General features: G+C 41.4%; 1 protein-coding gene and 1 long non-coding RNA gene across 3 annotated transcripts in view; one reads left to right on the forward strand and one right to left on the reverse strand.

Annotated features, from left to right (window-relative positions):
* Positions 1–17,500, reverse strand: part of LOC135104795 (uncharacterized) — a 56,917-nt gene that overhangs the window by 33,413 nt on the left and 6,004 nt on the right. For both annotated transcript variants that reach the window (XM_064012386.1, XM_064012387.1), the window contains exon 2: positions 562–634. In XM_064012386.1, the coding sequence (XP_063868456.1) occupies positions 562–589 (28 nt within the window). In that variant the 5' untranslated portion in view covers positions 590–634. The remainder of the gene's footprint in view (positions 1–561; positions 635–17,500) is intronic.
* Positions 1–17,500, forward strand: part of LOC135104800 (uncharacterized) — a 51,455-nt gene that overhangs the window by 20,730 nt on the left and 13,225 nt on the right. The gene's annotated exons all lie outside the window — the stretch shown is intronic.

A 17,500-nucleotide genomic window follows, 5' to 3' on the forward strand; every position in this document is an offset into this window, starting at 1 on the left:
GGTTCACTAATTACCTGATTTTCTCCTTACTTGGTTCATTAATTACGTCTTCTTACCTTTACCTGATTCTCAATTAACTATGATTCCCTCCCTCTTAAAAACGTAATTCCCGGTTTTAGCAGAGATTACAAACGTTTCTGGTCGCTTTAACACTGAAATGATCTCTGAAATGTCTGCCTTACATCCACAAGAGTTTATCATTCATTAGTTTTTTTATCCTTCGTTCAAATATTGTCGGGGTAAACATTCTGAAAGTGTACAAACATTACTGTAAACATTATAGGTACATACATTTCTCTCTCTCTCTCTCTCTCTCTCTCTCTCTCTCTCTCTCTCTCTCTCTCTCTCTCTCTCTCTCTCTCTCTCTCTCTCGTGAATGGGTACAGGAATATACTCGTGTGTGTGTGTGTGTGTGTGTGTGTTTATTACGTCAATTTTTATAATGAATGCCTTTTATTTGTGTAGCTTTTGTATTTAATCTAGTTAGGCAAGGTTAGTTGATGAATAATTATAATAACAATAATGTGTGTGTGTGTGTGTGTGTGTGCGTTTGTTACCTACCTGGGTCACATGTTGTATTCCCGTCCATGACCCGTCTGCTTCAGCCCTCGCCTTCCTGCCCCTCGTCTGCCATCTGTGAGAGAGGGAGAGGGTGAGTGAGAGAGGGAGAGGGAGAGTGAGAGAGCGAGAGGGGAGTAGGGGGGAAGGAGGGATGGGGGAGACGTGAGTGAAATGCCAAAACAAACATATAATTCTAAAACATTTATGTACTTCTTATACTTAGAGAGAGAGAGAGAGAGAGAGAGAGAGAGAGAGAGAGAGAGAGAGAGAGAGAGAGAGAGAGAGAGAGAGAGAGAGAGAGTTTTGCATATAAATGAAAATACTCTGCTCCCGTATACATCCAGTGTCTCTCTCTCTCTCTCTCTCTCTCTCTCTCTCTCTCTCTCTCTCTCTCTCTCTCTCTCTCTCTCTCTCTCTCTCTCTCTACGTAGCCATCAGAAATGGTTTCCAGAAATGATCGCAACTGAAATAGAGAAAAATGTAGAAGCTTTTTTTTCATCTGTGGAAATTTTACATGTGTCCGAAGTTAGAGAGAGAGAGAGAGAGAGAGAGAGAGAGAGAGAGAGAGAGAGAGAGAGAGAGAGAGAGAGAGAGAGAGAGCGCTGACATAAAGGTGATTGCCAGTCTCACAAGTTTCGGCGGCCCTGATTGGTTGCATTCATCATCCAATTAGCGCCAGCCACGCCTGCAACACGCCGTTTCATTGGCTGGGAAGTACACCAGCTGGGAAGTCCTGCATTTTGACTGGCTGCCTTCCGGTTGCTGTGTTTCCCGCGGTGGCAGTGAGGCCGTCGTACCTCTGCTCGGAATTCTTTAACGTTTTCCTCTCTTTCGTTCATGACTATTGACTATTTTTAAAGGCCACAGGAATTGTTCAAGTTTTTGGTCTCTGGTCTCGTAAGGTACTATTTTCAAAAGCCACAGGGACTGTTAGTTATGTTTTCAAGGGTGTTTTTTTTTTTTTCCTATTGGTGATGCATTATTCTTCAAACTACCTCTGGCATCATGAAAATAACTTTGATCTGTCGTGAACTCTTATTTTCAAAGGCCTCAGAATTTAGTCAGGTTCTCAGGGGTATTATTTTTTTTTATATTGGTGATGCAGTGTGCTATTTATACTCTGGAATCGTGAAAATAGTTTCTCGTATATGACCATCACTATTTTTAAAGGCCACGGGATGGTTATCTACAGTAGTCAGGTTCATAAGGGTATTTTTTTTTTTTTTACTGTTGGTGATGCCGTGTACTATTCAGACCACCTCCGGAATCATAAAAGTACAGTTAGAAGTCTGTTTAGCTCCCGTTGTTAAAAATGGTGGAAGCAAGAATTATCGTTCATCGGTGGTCCTCTCTCCACATCACTGCACCTTTAATCCACCTCGAGACACTTAATTCCTACCTTCATTATACCTTTTAACGTCATTATCGTACCTGACACACTATGTTTTAACCCGTTAGGGAGGTATAATAGTAGTAATAATGCCCAGGACACGCCATAACTCAGAATCATCGTATTTGGTATGGTATATTTTGTACCTTGTTTTGTGTACTTTGTGATGTGGTATCGTATTTAAAACCTCTCATAACCATAGCATCATCGTATACTTTGTGGCATTACCGTATTTAAGACCATCATTGTACCTTAAAAAAATCATTATTGTAGGCGATTCTATATTTTTTTAGCATATCTGTATATCATCGTACTCAGAACACATAACCATAGGATCATCGTAATTTTTGCAGTATTGCGGTAATCAGAACATCTATTTTATTACTTCATTGTACCCTAAAGTCATCAATTTACATGGCACTATATTTTTTTGTAGCTCATCTGTTTATTATCGTACTCAGAGCAAATCATAACCATAAGATCATCGTATACTTTGCAGCATTACCGAACTCAAGACTCCTCCTGTTTTATGTCTTCGTCGTACCTTTGAAAGAGAGTATCGTACTGGGCGGCGGAGTATTTAGGAATATTGTGTCAGCTATCGTACGCATCGCACTGCAACACACGGGGTGCATAATAACAGAACGTGTAGATAGAAGGCATGTATGAAGTGTGTGGCAATGTAGTGTAGTTTGTAAGTCAGATATTTCTCGTCTCGTTTCCAATTTATATTCGTACCCAAGCAGATAGTACACTATTTTCTTTCTTTTTTTCTTCTTCCTCTTTTTGTTTTGTCTTCATTGTTTTTCTTTTTCTTTTTTTTTATGTGTGTGATGTTCTCCAATCTCTCTTACTGTTTTTTTCCTTTTTTTTATCTTTCCTGTGTTAGTTTTTTTTTTTTTATGTGTGTGTGTATTTTCTAATCCAATCGTTTTTGTTGTTTTCATTTTGTTTCCTTTCCTGTGCCTCTTTTTTTTTGCGTATTCTCCAATTTCTTTTATAGTTTTTTTTCTATTCTCATCTTTCATCGTATAGTTTTTTTTATCTTTCTTCTTATTTCTTCTTATTTATGTAGTGCGCTTTTCGCATCAATTCTCTTTTGCGATTGTCAGATTCCCTTCTTTTTCTCGTGTTTTCCTCTCTTATTTAACTTTTTTGAGGCTTGATTTTCTTATCTTCGTTGACTATTATTTATTAATCTATTTCTTTTTTTTTTCAGTAAGGAGGATGGGAATTATGAAGGACAAGGAATTTCTTTATATTTTCTGTCTGTTTCTTTCTGTTTCTTATCTTGAGTCCTTTCTTGCTTTCCTTGTTTATTTGACTTCCTTACTTTTGCATTTTCAATATCTCCTCTTACTGTGTATTTCTCGTATTTTCTTACTTTCTCTGCCTGTCTTTTCTTCTCTTTTCTTTTATCGTTTTCATATCTTTTTTCCTCTCTTTTGTGTTATCTTATTTTCTGTTCGATCCTTTCGTTTTATATGTTGCTATCTCGTCCTGGTGTTATCTTATTTTTCTTCTAACGCTTTCGTTTTATCATGTCTTTTCTGTCTTTTACTTGTCATCTTATTTCTCTCTAATTCTTTCGATTTATCTTACATCATCTTGCCATCTATCTCGTGTTTATTTATCTTCTGTTTAAATATTTACTTTCCTTATCCTCTCTTACTGTCTCTTTCCTACGTAACCGCATCTTCTGTCTAACTTTTTCCGTTTTCATCTTTTCTCTTATCTTTTTCTTCTTTTTCCTTACCCTCCCTCATTTCCTTTTACCTCTTCTTATCTCCTGTGATAGGCTCATTATCTAACTGTCTCCCTCATGTGTTCCCTTATCTTCGGGTCCTTTCGTAGAAGAAGGAGGAGATGAAGGAAGAGGAAGGAAGGAGCTGAAAGGCGCTGGCTACGAGTAAAACCATTTCCAGCCTCCAGACGTCTTTCCAGCCTCCATTCTCGCGCCCCAAGACATCTCTCTCTCTCTCTCTCTCTCTCTCTCTCTCTCTCTCTCTCTCTCTCTCTCTCTCTCTCTCTCTCTGGAATGACGCCTTTCGATTCCGGACTCTTCATGCATAAGTTACTTCCCATTCAAGACAATTCATCTGCCTCAAGGACCACACGGCTGCCTCACGCTTGTTCGCTCCCCACCAGCAGCACCAGCCAGCCACCCCACCCGCTGCCTCTGTTTCTGCCTCCTCCTCCGACACCACTTGTCCGCCTCGCAAACACAAACACGCTCTCTCTCTCTCTCTCTCTCTCTCTCTCTCTCTCTCTCTCTCTCTCTCTCTCTCTCTCTCTCTCTCTCTCTCTCGTTCGTTCGTTTGTTCGTGCCTCTTGGTTCTCTTGTTCTTATTGTTGTTCCTTTTGTTCTTGTTTTTGTTCTTTTTTGTTGTACTTCTTTGAACAGTCTTCTCTCCACACACACACACACACACAAACACAAACAACAACAACAGCAACAACAACAACAACAACAACAACAACAACAACAGCAATAACAATAACAACAATAACAAGCAACAACAAATATAAATAGATAAATAGATAGGTAAATAGCTAAGTGAATTACTGAATGAACTGAAAAAAGAGAGAAAAGAGCTTGAACTGGCAAATATCACAAGTTGAAAAACGTTTAAAACTACAATGAAATACAGAAATAAAAAACAAATAAATGAATAAATAAACAAAACCAGAAAATTTACAAATGTTTCACGGTAAAAAAAAAAGTCTATTTTCAAGCATTCAATGAAAAAAAAAAGAAAAAAAGGAAAACACGAAGTAAATAAATAAAAAGTTTCCGATACCACGTATTGACAGCATGAAAATTCAGCTACACCCACATTCCAAAACTGTTCAAACGAATATTTTTCTTCTTTTTTCGTATCTGAAATCAAAACAAACCTAACCCAATTTATATCCACGCCAACTCAGCCACAGCCAACTTGACTCATCCAACTCCAACCCAAGCCAGTCTATTCTAACTCAACCAAAGCTAAACCAGCCAAGCTCAAACCAAGCCAGCTCAATCCAACCCTAGATAACCCGAGACAACCCAACCCAGCCTAACCAAACTAAAGCCAACCCAATCCAACCCAGCCCAATAAATCCAATGTAACACAAAGCCAGCCATAAAGCAACATAAAAGAAACAAAACACACAAAACCCAACCTGACCAGACCCAACATGACACACACAACATAAGTTAACCTGACCAAACCCAACTCAACCCAACCTTACCTATCCCATCCCACCCCACCCCACCCCACCCCACCTTACCATAACCAAACCAAACGTAACTACACACACACACACACACACACACACACACACACACACACACACACACACACACACACACACACACACACACACACACACACACACACCACCCCTTCCACCGCCGCCACTACCACCACCACGACAAGGTTGCGCAGGACTAAACATTCAGACAACCCCTCAAAAAAAGACCGATAAAAATAAAATAAAAAAAAAAAAATGAAAGAAGGACAATAAATAAATTAAAAAAAAAGAGTTTGCAAAGGAGATATCTTGTGCACGAGACCCCAAATTTAGCAGATCTGCCTCTCCTTGAACTTTAGAACAAATGAATAAGTGAAGGGAGCGAGCGAAAGACGATATGGCAGAGAGAGAGAGAGAGAGAGAGAGAGAGAGAGAGAGAGAGAGAGAGAGAGAGAGAGAGAGAGAGAGAGAGAGAGAGAGATGGTGGGGGAGAGAAAGAGGTGGGGCAATACTGGAATAGGAGATAGATTGATGAACAAGCTGTAAAAGAGAGAGAGAGAGAGAGAGAGAGAGAGAGAGAGAGAGAGAGAGAGAGAGAGAGAGAGAGAGAGAGAGAGAGAGAGATTGCAACATAAATGGTACTATTAATATTACATAAGCTATATAATTTGAAGAGAGATAGACCCTAATGAGAGAGAGAGAGAGAGAGAGAGAGAGAGAGAGAGAGAGAGAGAGAGAGAGAGAGAGAGAGAGAGAGAGAGAAAGAACAAGGAAGATTCATCTCTTTCTCTTTGCCTTCCTTGCTCTGATATTTTGTACCCTCGTGTCTGTCTGTCTGTATGCAGGAGGAGGAGGAGGAGGAGGAGGAGGAGGAGGCGGAGGAGGAGGAGGAGGAGGAGGAGGAGGAGGAGGAGAATTATGTCTCATCCTCTTCATTGGAGAAAAGATATTATTCTGGTTTCAATCTCTCTCTCTCTCTCTCTCTCTCTCTCTCTCTCTCTCTCTCTCTCTCTCTCTCTCTCTCTCTCTCTCTCTCTCTCTCTCTCTCTCTCTCTCTCTCTCTCTCTCTCTCTCTCTCTCTCTAATAGCTTGCTTTACATATATGTATGGGGCGATTATGCAATTAGTTATCTGGAATGAGAGAGAGAGAGAGAGAGAGAGAGAGAGAGTGACTCGGGCAGACAAAAGAAATGCTTTGAATAGGAATAATGTCAGTCTCTCTCTCTCTCTCTCTCTCTCTCTCTCTCTCTCTCTCTCTCTCTGGGTAATTGGCGGAGGAAAGAGGAGAAGTAAAAACAATTCCTCCACTGTACCCTAACGAAGGAGGGAATGAGGAAACGAAGAGGAAGAAGGGAAAAATCGAATAAAAATAGAAGACGTGGCTAATAAGTGTGTTTGTGTGTGTGTGTGTGTGTGTGTGTGTGTGTGTGTGTGTATTCATTACGAGTGAGTTAGCGAAGGAAGGATTAGAATGAAATGTGTGCCAGTATAACGAACAAAAGAAGGAAGAAGGGAAGAGAGGAAGGAAGGAAGGAAGGAAGGGAGGAAGGGAAGAGAGTGGAGGGAAATAGGATAGGGAGTAAGAGAAAGAAGGAATGGTTTAATATGAAGGAAATTGTAATGATTGTGTTTTGGGAAGGAGGAAGAGGAGGAGGAGGAGGAGGAGGAGGAGGAGAGGGAAGAAAAGAGGTTCAAGTAGAACAAGATGCTGATGTTGAAGAGGAGGAGGAAAAAGAAGAAGAAGAAGAAGAAGAAGAAGAAGGCGAAGCAGAAAAAGAAGAATTGAACATTGTATTTTATATCGAGAGAGAGAGAGAGAGAGAGAGAGAGAGAGAGAGAGAGAGAGAGAGAGAGAGAGAGAGAGAGAGAGAGTTATGAAAATTTTACTATAAACTTAATATTTTCAAGGAGAGGTTTAAATTTTGTTCTTTTTTTCCTTTTTTTTTCTTACTTTTTCCGAGACGTGCAGGAGGAGGAGAAGAAGGAGGAGGAGGAGGGGCGGGGGGGGCCAAATTTGGAAATGATTTAGGGGGGAAAGGGGGTCACGATTATATTTTCATGAGGAAGGGGATGAGCATTTTGAAATTTGAACTTTTAGAATTTTGTGGTTAGGAATAATGTTTGTCTGTCTGTGTGTCTGTCTGTCTGCCTGTTTTCTTGTCTACCTGTGTATTAGTCTGTCTGTGTGCTTCTCTGTTTGTCAATCAGCCTTTTTGTCTGTATGTGTCTCTGTCTGTCTGTCTACTCGTACTTACCTGTCTGTCTGTCTGTCTGTCTTTTTGTCTCTATGGCTGTCTCTCATTCTGGCCAAAGAAAGGAGAAAAAGAGGATAAGGAGTTTTTTTTCATCTGTCTGTCTGTATCTATACATGTCTGTCTGTCTGCCTGTCTGTCCATCCGTCTGTCTCTTTCATCCAGCGCGAGGAGAGATGGAGGTGGAGGTTGAGGATAAGGAAGAAAATAGGAGTAGTAGTAGGAGGAGGAGGAGGAGGAGGAGGAGGGGAGGAAAACCTTGTCTGATCTGCTTAATTGGATAAAAGATATTCTGGCTTCATTTTCCTTTTTCATTTTTTCATTTTTCATTTATTCTCTGACAACGATGCGTTTCAGATTTTTTTGGCGGGAGAGGGAGAAGGAAAGAAGAGAAGAGGGGCCATGAAAAGAGAAGAGGGGTCATGTAAATCACTTTAAAAAGATGTACGTTTCTAATTTTTAGTGAGAGAGAGAGAGAGAGAGAGAGAGAGAGAGAGAGAGAGAGAGAGAGAGAGAGAGTGATATTTCTTTCCCTTTTCCCTTTTTTTCCTTCCCCCTTCCCTGTTGTTCTCCCCCTTTGCATCTCGCCTCCTCCTCCTCCTCCTCCTCCTCCTCCTCCTCCTCCTCCTCCTCCTCCCTCACAGCCTGTACTCTGTCACTGCCTTGAAATATTGTGGTCGTGATTGAAACAGTGGTGTTGTGGAGCAGAGGAGGAGGAGGAAGAGGAGGAGGAGGAGGAGGAGGAGGTTGTTTATATGGATATAAAACAATAAAGAATACATCGTCTTCTGTTTCCTCTCTCTCTCTCTCTCTCTCTCTCTCTCTCTCTCTCTCTCTCTCTCTCTCTCTCTCTCTCTCTCTCTCTCTCTCTCTCTCTCTCTCTCTCTCTCAACTTATTTCCTCCTCCTCATCATCATCTTATTTCCTTCTCCTCCTCTCATTATTTCCTCCTCTTGTCCTCTTCTTTATCAGCTTCTAATCTTTCTGTTTTCTTGTCGCCTCTTCCTTCACCACCACCACCACCACCACCACCACCACGACAACAATACACTATCATCAATCACCACCACCACCACCACCACCACCACCACCACCACCTCATCGGGGCTCACAGCTGCTGACTGCCCCCTCAAACTTATCCCCTTTAAGATCTATTACAGCGGGTACTCACTGCTTCCGGAGTCTCGTGTAAATACATTGAGGGAGGGCGTCAGGAGGGAGAGGAGGGAGGGAGAAGGGGGAGGTATGTCGGTATGTGAGTGTGCGGGTGTGTGGAGAAGCGTGAGTTTGTCTATGTGGACTTCTGTGTTTTAGTGATGTTTTGGTGGTGGTGGTGGTGGTGGTGGTGGTGTTTTGACTTGATGTAAGAAAATAAGGGAAGCTGCTGGGTGTGTGGGTGCCCGTTAGGTAGCTTCTGTGGACCTCTGTTGTTGTTGTTGGTGGTGGTGGTGGTGGTGGTGGTACTGTGGCGTTTTCAAGTGTTTTGAAGTCCCTCTCAAAGAAGAACGTATGAAGAACGTGGGTCGTGTTCTTAAACTTTCCTCAGCCTTCTGTCACAGCTGCTGCTTTCAAAACGTTTCCCTGGTACTTGTTGGGGTATTTCAGTGGTGTTCTTCTGTGACTCGAGTGATAGTTTAACAAGGTTTTCATTTCTTCTATGTATTTAAGAAGGGTTCTGGCCAAGGGCAACAAAATAAGGCAGGAGGAAAAAAGGATCACTGTAGAGTCAAGGAATATTTGTAAATGTGAGGTTGGTTGAGTTTTGGCGGGAAACACACACACACACACACACACACACACACACACACACACACACACACACACACACATTCTCTCTCTCTCTCTCTCTCTCTCTCTCTCTCTCTCTCTCTCTCTCTCTCTCTCTCTCTCTCTCTCTCTCTCTCTCTCTCTCTCTGAAAACAAGAAGGTAAAAGATAAAGGAAGATAAAAGTGGACTTAAGGACTTTGTTGTTGTTGTAAACTTTTGTGATTGATTTTTATTTTCTTTTTCAATCTTTCTTTTTTTAACGTGGGAATTTTGTTGTTATTTTTATTAGCTTTTTTATTTATTTATTTATTTTATTTATTTATTTATTTTTTTTTTTAGGTTTGTTGGTCTTGTTAGATGATTGCTTTGTGAAATTTCTTTAGTTATTTATTTTGAGGAATGTAAAGGCACGAAAGACAGGATTGCAATAAAAAAAAACGATGAAAGAAGGGAAGGAAAAAAAAGGAACTGAAACAAACAGAAGGAAATTTATGTATAAGGAGAAAGAAAGTTAACCTGAATTTGCATCTTAAGAAAAAGTAAAGAAAGAAAGAAAAAAACTCAAGAGAATACAAACCAAAGGAAACTGAGATCCGCCTAATGCGAAAAAGTGAAAGGGAAAACGAAAAAGACAAAGAAAAGAAAAAAAATTATAGATATATTCATGAAATTAATATCGACTAATAAGTAAATACGCATTAAAAAAGAAAAGAAAAAAAAAAAAAAAAATATATATATATATATATATATATATATATATATATATATATATATATATATATATATATATATATATATATATATATATATATATATATATATATATATATATATATATATATAAAGCAAATATTAAATAGATACACAGACAGGTAGATAGATTGATAGATAGATAAATAGATAGATGCATAGATACATAGATAAACATAAAACACACAAATATATTACGAGCAAACACCACCACCCCCACCACCACCACCAACAACAACAACAACAACAACAAATCCATCACCACCACCACCACCACCACCATCACCACCACAATAATACAGTTAATAGCCACGGAGATTGTCTGGTAATCAGCGAGAGAGAGAGAGAGAGAGAGAGAGAGAGAGAGAGAGAGAGAGAGAGAGAGAGAGAGAGAGAGAGAGAGGTGACGCTATTTCAGTGTTCTCCAGTCCTATCATGAATACACTGCCAATATACACAGTCGCTATACACATGCAAAATAGCAGTTTATGAGACCCGGGCAGGTGGTTAGGGGATACAGGACTAATACTTAATGCACTGGGGGAAACGAGGGTATTCAGAATTTGTTTTTCGTTGACAATGTAATGGTAAGTATCGTGTCATATATTTTGATGGTAGTGGTGATGGTAGTTGTTATTGTTAGTACGTATAATCTGTAGTTACTAGTGGTGGTGGTGGTGATGGTAGTAGTAATAGTAGTAGTAGTAGTTGTAGTGTTAGTAGTAGTAGTAGTAGTAGTAGTAGTGTACAGAAACACATGACTTTTAAGAATATTTGAGAGAGAGAAGAGAACAGAGAAGAGAAGAGAAGAGAAGAGAAGAGAAGAGAAGAGAAGAGAAGAGAAGAGAAGAGGAGGTAAAGAGAGAGAGAGAGAGAAACACAACAAAATATAACAGAAGAACAGGAACACTAAAAGAAAGTAAAAAAAAAAATAATGAAGGAAGGAAGAACAAAAGTATAAATAAAAAGAAGACAAAGAAAGAACACTCAAGAAAAAAAAACAAGAAGTTTCATCGACGCAACAGATATTGGAAAAGAAAAGAAGTTGAAATGTATTCCTGAAACCTCTCTCTCTCTCTCTCTCTCTCTCTCTCTCTCTCTCTCTCTCTCTCTCTCTCTCTCTCTCTCTCTCTCTCTCTCTCTCTCTCTCTGATGCGCCTCTGTTTATTATGTGATCACCAGTATGAGAGAGGGAGAGAGAGAGTAGTAGTAGTAGTAATAGTAATAGTAGTAGTAGTAACAGTAGAAATTTGTGTGTATTTTTCGTTCTCCTATATCCTCTCTCTCTCTCTCTCTCTCTCTCTCTCTCTCTCTCTCTCTCTCTCTCTCTCTCTCATTGGTAAATTTGACGAGAATAATTACTCTTTTTGCAGAACCCGGAAACAAACAATTGTAATTTACTCACTTGCGACACACACACACACACACACACACACACACACACACACACACACACACACACACACACACACACACACACACACACACACACACTGAATAACTCTGTGTAGTGTAGAATTAAGTCCGCGTTGCATTCTAGTGATTTCAGGAGTAATGCCGCGCCTTTTGCTGCCGCGACATGACCTGGATTGAGAGAGAGAGAGAGAGAGAGAGAGAGAGAGAGAGAGAGAGAGAGAGGAAATATTTAAGGTGCAAGTACAGGAAATCGATACAGAAAGGAAATATTGGTCGAGGAGAGAGAGAGAGAGAGAGAGAGAGAGAGAGAGAGAGAGAGAGAGAGAGAGAGAGAGAGAGAGAGAGAGAGAGAGAGAGAGAGAGGAAATTTACATACAAATACAGAATGGTCACTTGATTCCTTGAATCTCTCTAAGCATGTATTAGTCTCTCTCTCTCTCTCTCTCTCTCTCTCTCTCTCTCTCTCTCTCTCTCTCTCTCTCTCTCTCTCTGCTTTAGGGCGTAGATGGCGCTGTGGGCGGGGAGCGGGGGTCGTGGTCATGGGAGCGGGTGGGGATGGGTGTAGATAGAGAGGGAGGAGGAGGAAAAGGAGGAGGAGGAGGAGGAGGAGAAGGAAGAGAAGGAGGAGGAGGAGGAGGAGGAGGAGGATGCTATGCCGAGGACACGCAATCGTTCTGTTGATCTTTAACATGTCAATCTCTCTCTCTCTCTCTCTCTCTCTCTCTCTCTCTCTCTCTCTCTCTCTCTCTCTCTCTCTCTCTCTCTCTCTCGTGTCTTTATGGTGTTTCCAGTGAGGGAATTTCAGTTTCTCCCTCCCCACCTCTCTCTCTCTCTCTCTCTCTCTCTCTCTCTCTCTCTCTCTCTCTCTCTCTCTCTCTCTCTCTCTCTCTCTCTCTCTCTCCCACGTTGGCGCAGTGGTCACGTTCTTGCCATGCACTGCCAGTTCGCATCCCTCATGGGACAAAAAGGAGGCTAGTGGTCGTGTGCGTGAGTGTGGGCGCGCGTGTGGGCGTGCGCGGGCGTGTTACATGTTGTTCATCCTCCCCTGTGGCTTACCGTATGGAAAATAAGCGAGGTAAATTGATTTCGTGTGTGTGTGTGTGTGTGTGTGTGTGTGTGTGTGTGTGTGTGTGCCCTTGTTAGTTACCTTAGGTTAGTTTGTCTGGCTAAATTAAATCGTACACTGGGTTGTTTGGTTAGGTTAGGTTAGGTTAGATTAGTTAGGTTGGGTTAGGTTAGTTTGTTTGGTTAAGTCAAATGGCACACTGTGTTGTTTGGTTAGGTTAGGTTAGGTTAGACTAGTATATTTGGATAGGTTAGGTTAGGTTAGGTTACGTGTTAAGTTAGGTTAGTGTGTTTTTAGTCAGTTAGTGGTGTGTTCTGGTGTGCAGCACTGATTACCAAGCAGTGTGCCGCCAAGCAGGGACAGGTGTGGCGTGGGCATTCATGAGGGAAGGCTGATCCTCCTTCACACAGCGTGCACGTAGCAGATCTAACACCCTTGAGTGTGACACTGCCATGCGTCACGACTTGACGACAATGAATGTAACTACTTGTGAAGGACGTCACGTTTCATTTCCCAATTTATTTTCACATCTGCTTGTGGATGGATAAAGTTACTATCTTGTGTTTTAAATCTTCATAATTGTTCTTGCGCTTGATAGCGAGAAAGTTTGTCAAGGACAACATATTCCATTGTAAACTTGGAGTAATAGATATGCAGAAAAAACAATATTTCAAAAACCATGATAATCCATAAAGAATAATCAATAATTAGCAATAATTGACAAGCTTAACGTATGAAGGTTTTCCAGCATTCACCAGGTACATTCTCAAGTAGTGCTGGTGCGCCTCGCCCGTGTTGGCGCCTGCCTTGGTGCGCCGCGAGAGGGAAAGGTTGAGAACCACCGGTCTACTGTAAGGGAGGGGAGACGAAGGTGAGCCCTGTGGCAAGGCGTTCTGTTATTTACCAAGCGTGTGTTCCCTCCCCCTTAGTCTGTTTAAGGAAGAACCATTCGCTTAGTTTATTTTTGCCGGTTAATGAACGTCTGTTTCGTACTTGCTTTACGCTTTAAAGCTGATGGATTTGGTGGTGGTGGTGTTTTAAGTCTCTCTCTCTCTCTCTCTCTCTCTCTCTCTCTCTCTCTCTCTCTCTCTCTCTCTCTCTCTCTCTCTCTCTCTCTCTCTCTCTCTCTCTCTCTCTTAAACGTTTCAATGTCATTACGAATACTAAAGGAAGTTATAGGGACTTTCAATGATATTTCAATTACCTTAGTGATAATTCAGCAACTCTATACCATCAATTGGAAAGAGACACCCATGAGAGGCTGACTAATTGTCTCTGTGGCCTTTGAAAACAAATATGTTAGATTTTCATGGATATTTTAGTCAAGCATATTTTAGCGACGTAAGATTCTAGGTAAAACTTAACGACTCTACACCATCAATAAGAATAAAAACATAAAAACGCCTTTGAGAACCTGAGTAATTATCTTTGTGGCCTTTGAAAACACTTTTATGGGATTTTATAAGATATTTTAATGATCTTAGCTGTAGTTTAACGACTCTACACCATCGGTAAGAAAAAAAACACACAAAAACACCATTGATAACCCGTCCAAACATTTCCGTGGCCTTTGAAAACACTTATGTGGAATTTCCAAGAATATTTTAGTCATCTAGTCTTAGTTAAACGAGTCTACACCATCAATAAGAAAAGAAAAAAAGAAAAAACTCAAGAACACCCTTAAGAACCCAGACTAATCATCTCTGGGGCCTTTGAAACCACACCTTATGAGAGCCGGGAGCGTTTCAAAACACGGGTCACCTTGGTAAAGAATTCGCCTTTTTTTTTCTGCCCCCCTTTTTCTCATCAGGAGCGTTTGGTGTGCTTGTACCTGCGCCTGTTGACACGAGGGGTCTTAATTTCCCAAGCTTATTCATCCCAGAAGTCGCGCTACACCGCCTTGTTGACCTGACGACTTGGATTTAAGGTGTTTGCTGACTTTTGGATTACTCTGGCGTGGTGTGGGTTGACTGAGTGGCTGAGTGAGTGAGTGGGCGAGTGAGTGGGTGGGTGAGTGAGTGGGTGTTTGAGTGACTAACTAACTGGCTTGGTAGGTAGATTCTTTTTTTTTTTTTTTTTGTATCTCTTTCGTGTTCTCTCTCTCTCTCTCTCTCTCTCTCTCTCTCTCTCTCTCTCTCTCTCTCTCTCTCTCTCTCTCTCTCTCTCTCTCTCTCTACGTTTCGTCAAGTCGGGAAAGTTTTGAAGTGTAGATAAAGTATTTAGTGAAGCAGAGATTGTTTCTGTTGTTGTTGTTTCCAAGTTTGAGGCGAAGAAAGTACGTAATTTTTAGATACAAATTATATATATATATATATATAGAGAGAGAGAGAGAGAGAGAGAGAGAGAGAGAGAGAGAGAGAGAGAGAGAGAGAGAGAGAGAGAGAGAGAGAACAAATTATATATATATATAGAGAGAGAGAGAGAGAGAGAGAGAGAGAGAGAGAGAGAGAGAGAGAGAGAGAGAGAGAGAGAGAGAGAGAGAGAGAGAGAGGTTTTTGTTTTATTCAAGATTAAACGATATAGAAGAAAAAGAAAATTAGGTTGATAAAAAGAAAGTTGTATATTGATAAAGGAGATGTTTGGTTTGTTTTTGTTGTTGCTGCTGCTGCTGTTGTTGTTGTTGTTGTTGTTGTTGTTGTTGTATTAAGAAAGAAAAGATCGGTTACGATAAGAAAGTATTTTATCACGCAAAAGTAAAGAAAATATCTGCTTTTCCTCCTCCTCCTCCTCCTCCTCCTCCTCCTCAATATCCACAGTTTCCTCATATCCTCTCACAACCCAAACTTTCCTGCCAGTACAGTGTTAAATCACTCCCCCTCTCTCCCCCCGTCTCCTCCTTCTCCTCCTCCACTCTCACCCAAAAAAGTGGAGAAACTCGGAAACTTTAATTTTTTTTCTGTCATTTTTTCCCCTCTCTTTGTCAAACCCTCCATAGCTGTCCATCCCATCAGGTATTGTGCTCTCTCTCTCTCTCTCTCTCTCTCTCTCTCTCTCTCTCTCTCTCTCTCTCTCTCTCTCTCTCTCTCTCTCTTACTCTTTCATGCCAGCAAGGAGAGAGAGCGGAAGGTGCGCGCTGAGAGAGAGAGAGAGAGAGAGAGAGAGAGAGAGAGAGAGAGAGAGAGAGAGAGAGAGAGAGAGTAGGGAGAAGGTATTTGCTCTTTTCTCTTTCTCTTTAAGTTCTCGTCTCTCACAGGCAGGAAAGAAGCGAAGAGCAGAGGGGGAGGGAGAGAGAGAGAGAGAGAGAGAGAGAGAGAGAGAGAGAGAGAGAGAGAGAGAGAGAGAGAGAGAGAGAGAGAGAGAGAGAGAGAGAGAGAGAGAGAGAGAGAGAGAGAGAGAGAGAGAGAGTTTATTTAAGTGGGCGCCCTGTCTATAATGAGTTACCTGGATTTGCCTTACCTGAAACATGTATGCTTAAATAATATACTTCCTCCTCCTCCTCCTCCTCCTCCTCCTCCTCCTCCTCTTTCCTCTACTTCCTCTTTCCTCTTTTTCCTTTCCTCTCCTCTCTTTTGCTCTCCTCCACTCCTACCTATATCATAATTTTCCTCTTCTCTCCATCCTCCCTTATCTTCTTTTCCTGTTCCTTCCTCCTCTGCCTCCTTCACATCCTCTCCTCTCCTCTCCTTTCCTCTCCACATGACTTCCTTTCCTTATACATACATACATACATACATACATACATACATACATACACACATCGTTTCCTCAGCCTACCCACTATGTACAGAAGCTGGTGTTTTGTTACGTTTGGTTAGGTTAGGTTAGGCTGGGTTAAGCTAGGCTGGGTTAAGTTAGGCTTGGTTAGGTTAGGTTGGATTAGGTTAGGCTGGGTTAGGTTAGATTAGCTTAGTTCAGGTTGGATAAAATTAGGTTCATTTAGTTTTAGGTAAGATTAAGTTGGCGTAGGTTTAGATTAAGGTAGGTTAAGTTGGACTATGCTACGTTACATAAGGTCAGATATGTTAAGTTGGGCTGGGTAAGTTTAATTAATGTTTGGTTAGTTTAGGCTAGGTTAGGTTAGTTTTTGGCAAGGTTAGATTAAGGTAGGTTAGTTTAGGGTATGTCATAGTGTGCTACAGAGATTAGAAAAGTAAATTCATGCTAGATTAGGTTATGCCAGATTAAGTTATACAAGTTAGGTTACGTTAGGTTTGGTTAGGCTAGCAGAGTTTATGCTACACAAGACTATGCTGTGCCAGGTTAGTTGCGTGTAGGGTTAGTATTCTGAAACATTTTCGCGCCGCATGTCCTCTACTTTCCAAAGGCTCTAATTGAAGCTATCCGGTTTTTTAAAGGTGTTTCTACGGTTCTAGAGACAATAACAAGATTTTTACGTTATTAAAAGGAAAAACTGCCTTGAGAACCGGACTAATAATTTCTGTAGCCTTTAAAAATAGTAGTGATGAAAGAGCAAAGCGTTTCCGAATACTGGCCTAGGTCAGCCAATAGAGAGCCGCCTTACACAAGTCTCGGGTGCCACGCTGTGCCGGGCGGGCAGCGTGCAGGGCGGCGCGTGCCATGTGTTCCCGGGAGCTGCGCGTGGCCACAGCTGGCCGACGCGCCGCTCAGGGAACACAATTGACGCCGCCACTGCTGCTGTGGTACCTCTTCTTTAACGTACTTGACTGCCCGAGAGATAAAAGGAGAGGGAAAAGGGGAGGGAAAACACGAGGAAGGAGAGGTAAAGAGGGAGGGAAAACACCAGGAAAGAGAAGGAAAGAGGTAGGGAAAAACACACAAGGAAGGAGAGGGAAAGGGAGAGAGAAAACATGAAGGAGAGGAAAAAGGGAAGGGAAAAATACACAAGGAAGGAGAAGGAAAGGAAGAAGGAAAATACACAAGGAAGGAGAGGGAAAGGGAGAGAGAAAACATGAGGAAGGAGAGGTAAAGGTGAGAAAACACACATGGAAAGAGAAAGAAAAGAGGAAGGGGAAAACAAGACGAAAGAAATGAAAAGGAGGAAGGAAAGCACGGGAAAGGAGAGGGATAAAGAAACGAGGAAAATGAAAGTGAGTGTGTTCAGATAAGTGGGAGGAGTGATGCAGTGTGATGGAGGTAAT

Source organism: Scylla paramamosain, chromosome 11 (assembly GCF_035594125.1).
Source record: "Scylla paramamosain isolate STU-SP2022 chromosome 11, ASM3559412v1, whole genome shotgun sequence".
Lineage (NCBI taxonomy): Eukaryota > Metazoa > Arthropoda > Malacostraca > Decapoda > Portunidae > Scylla > Scylla paramamosain.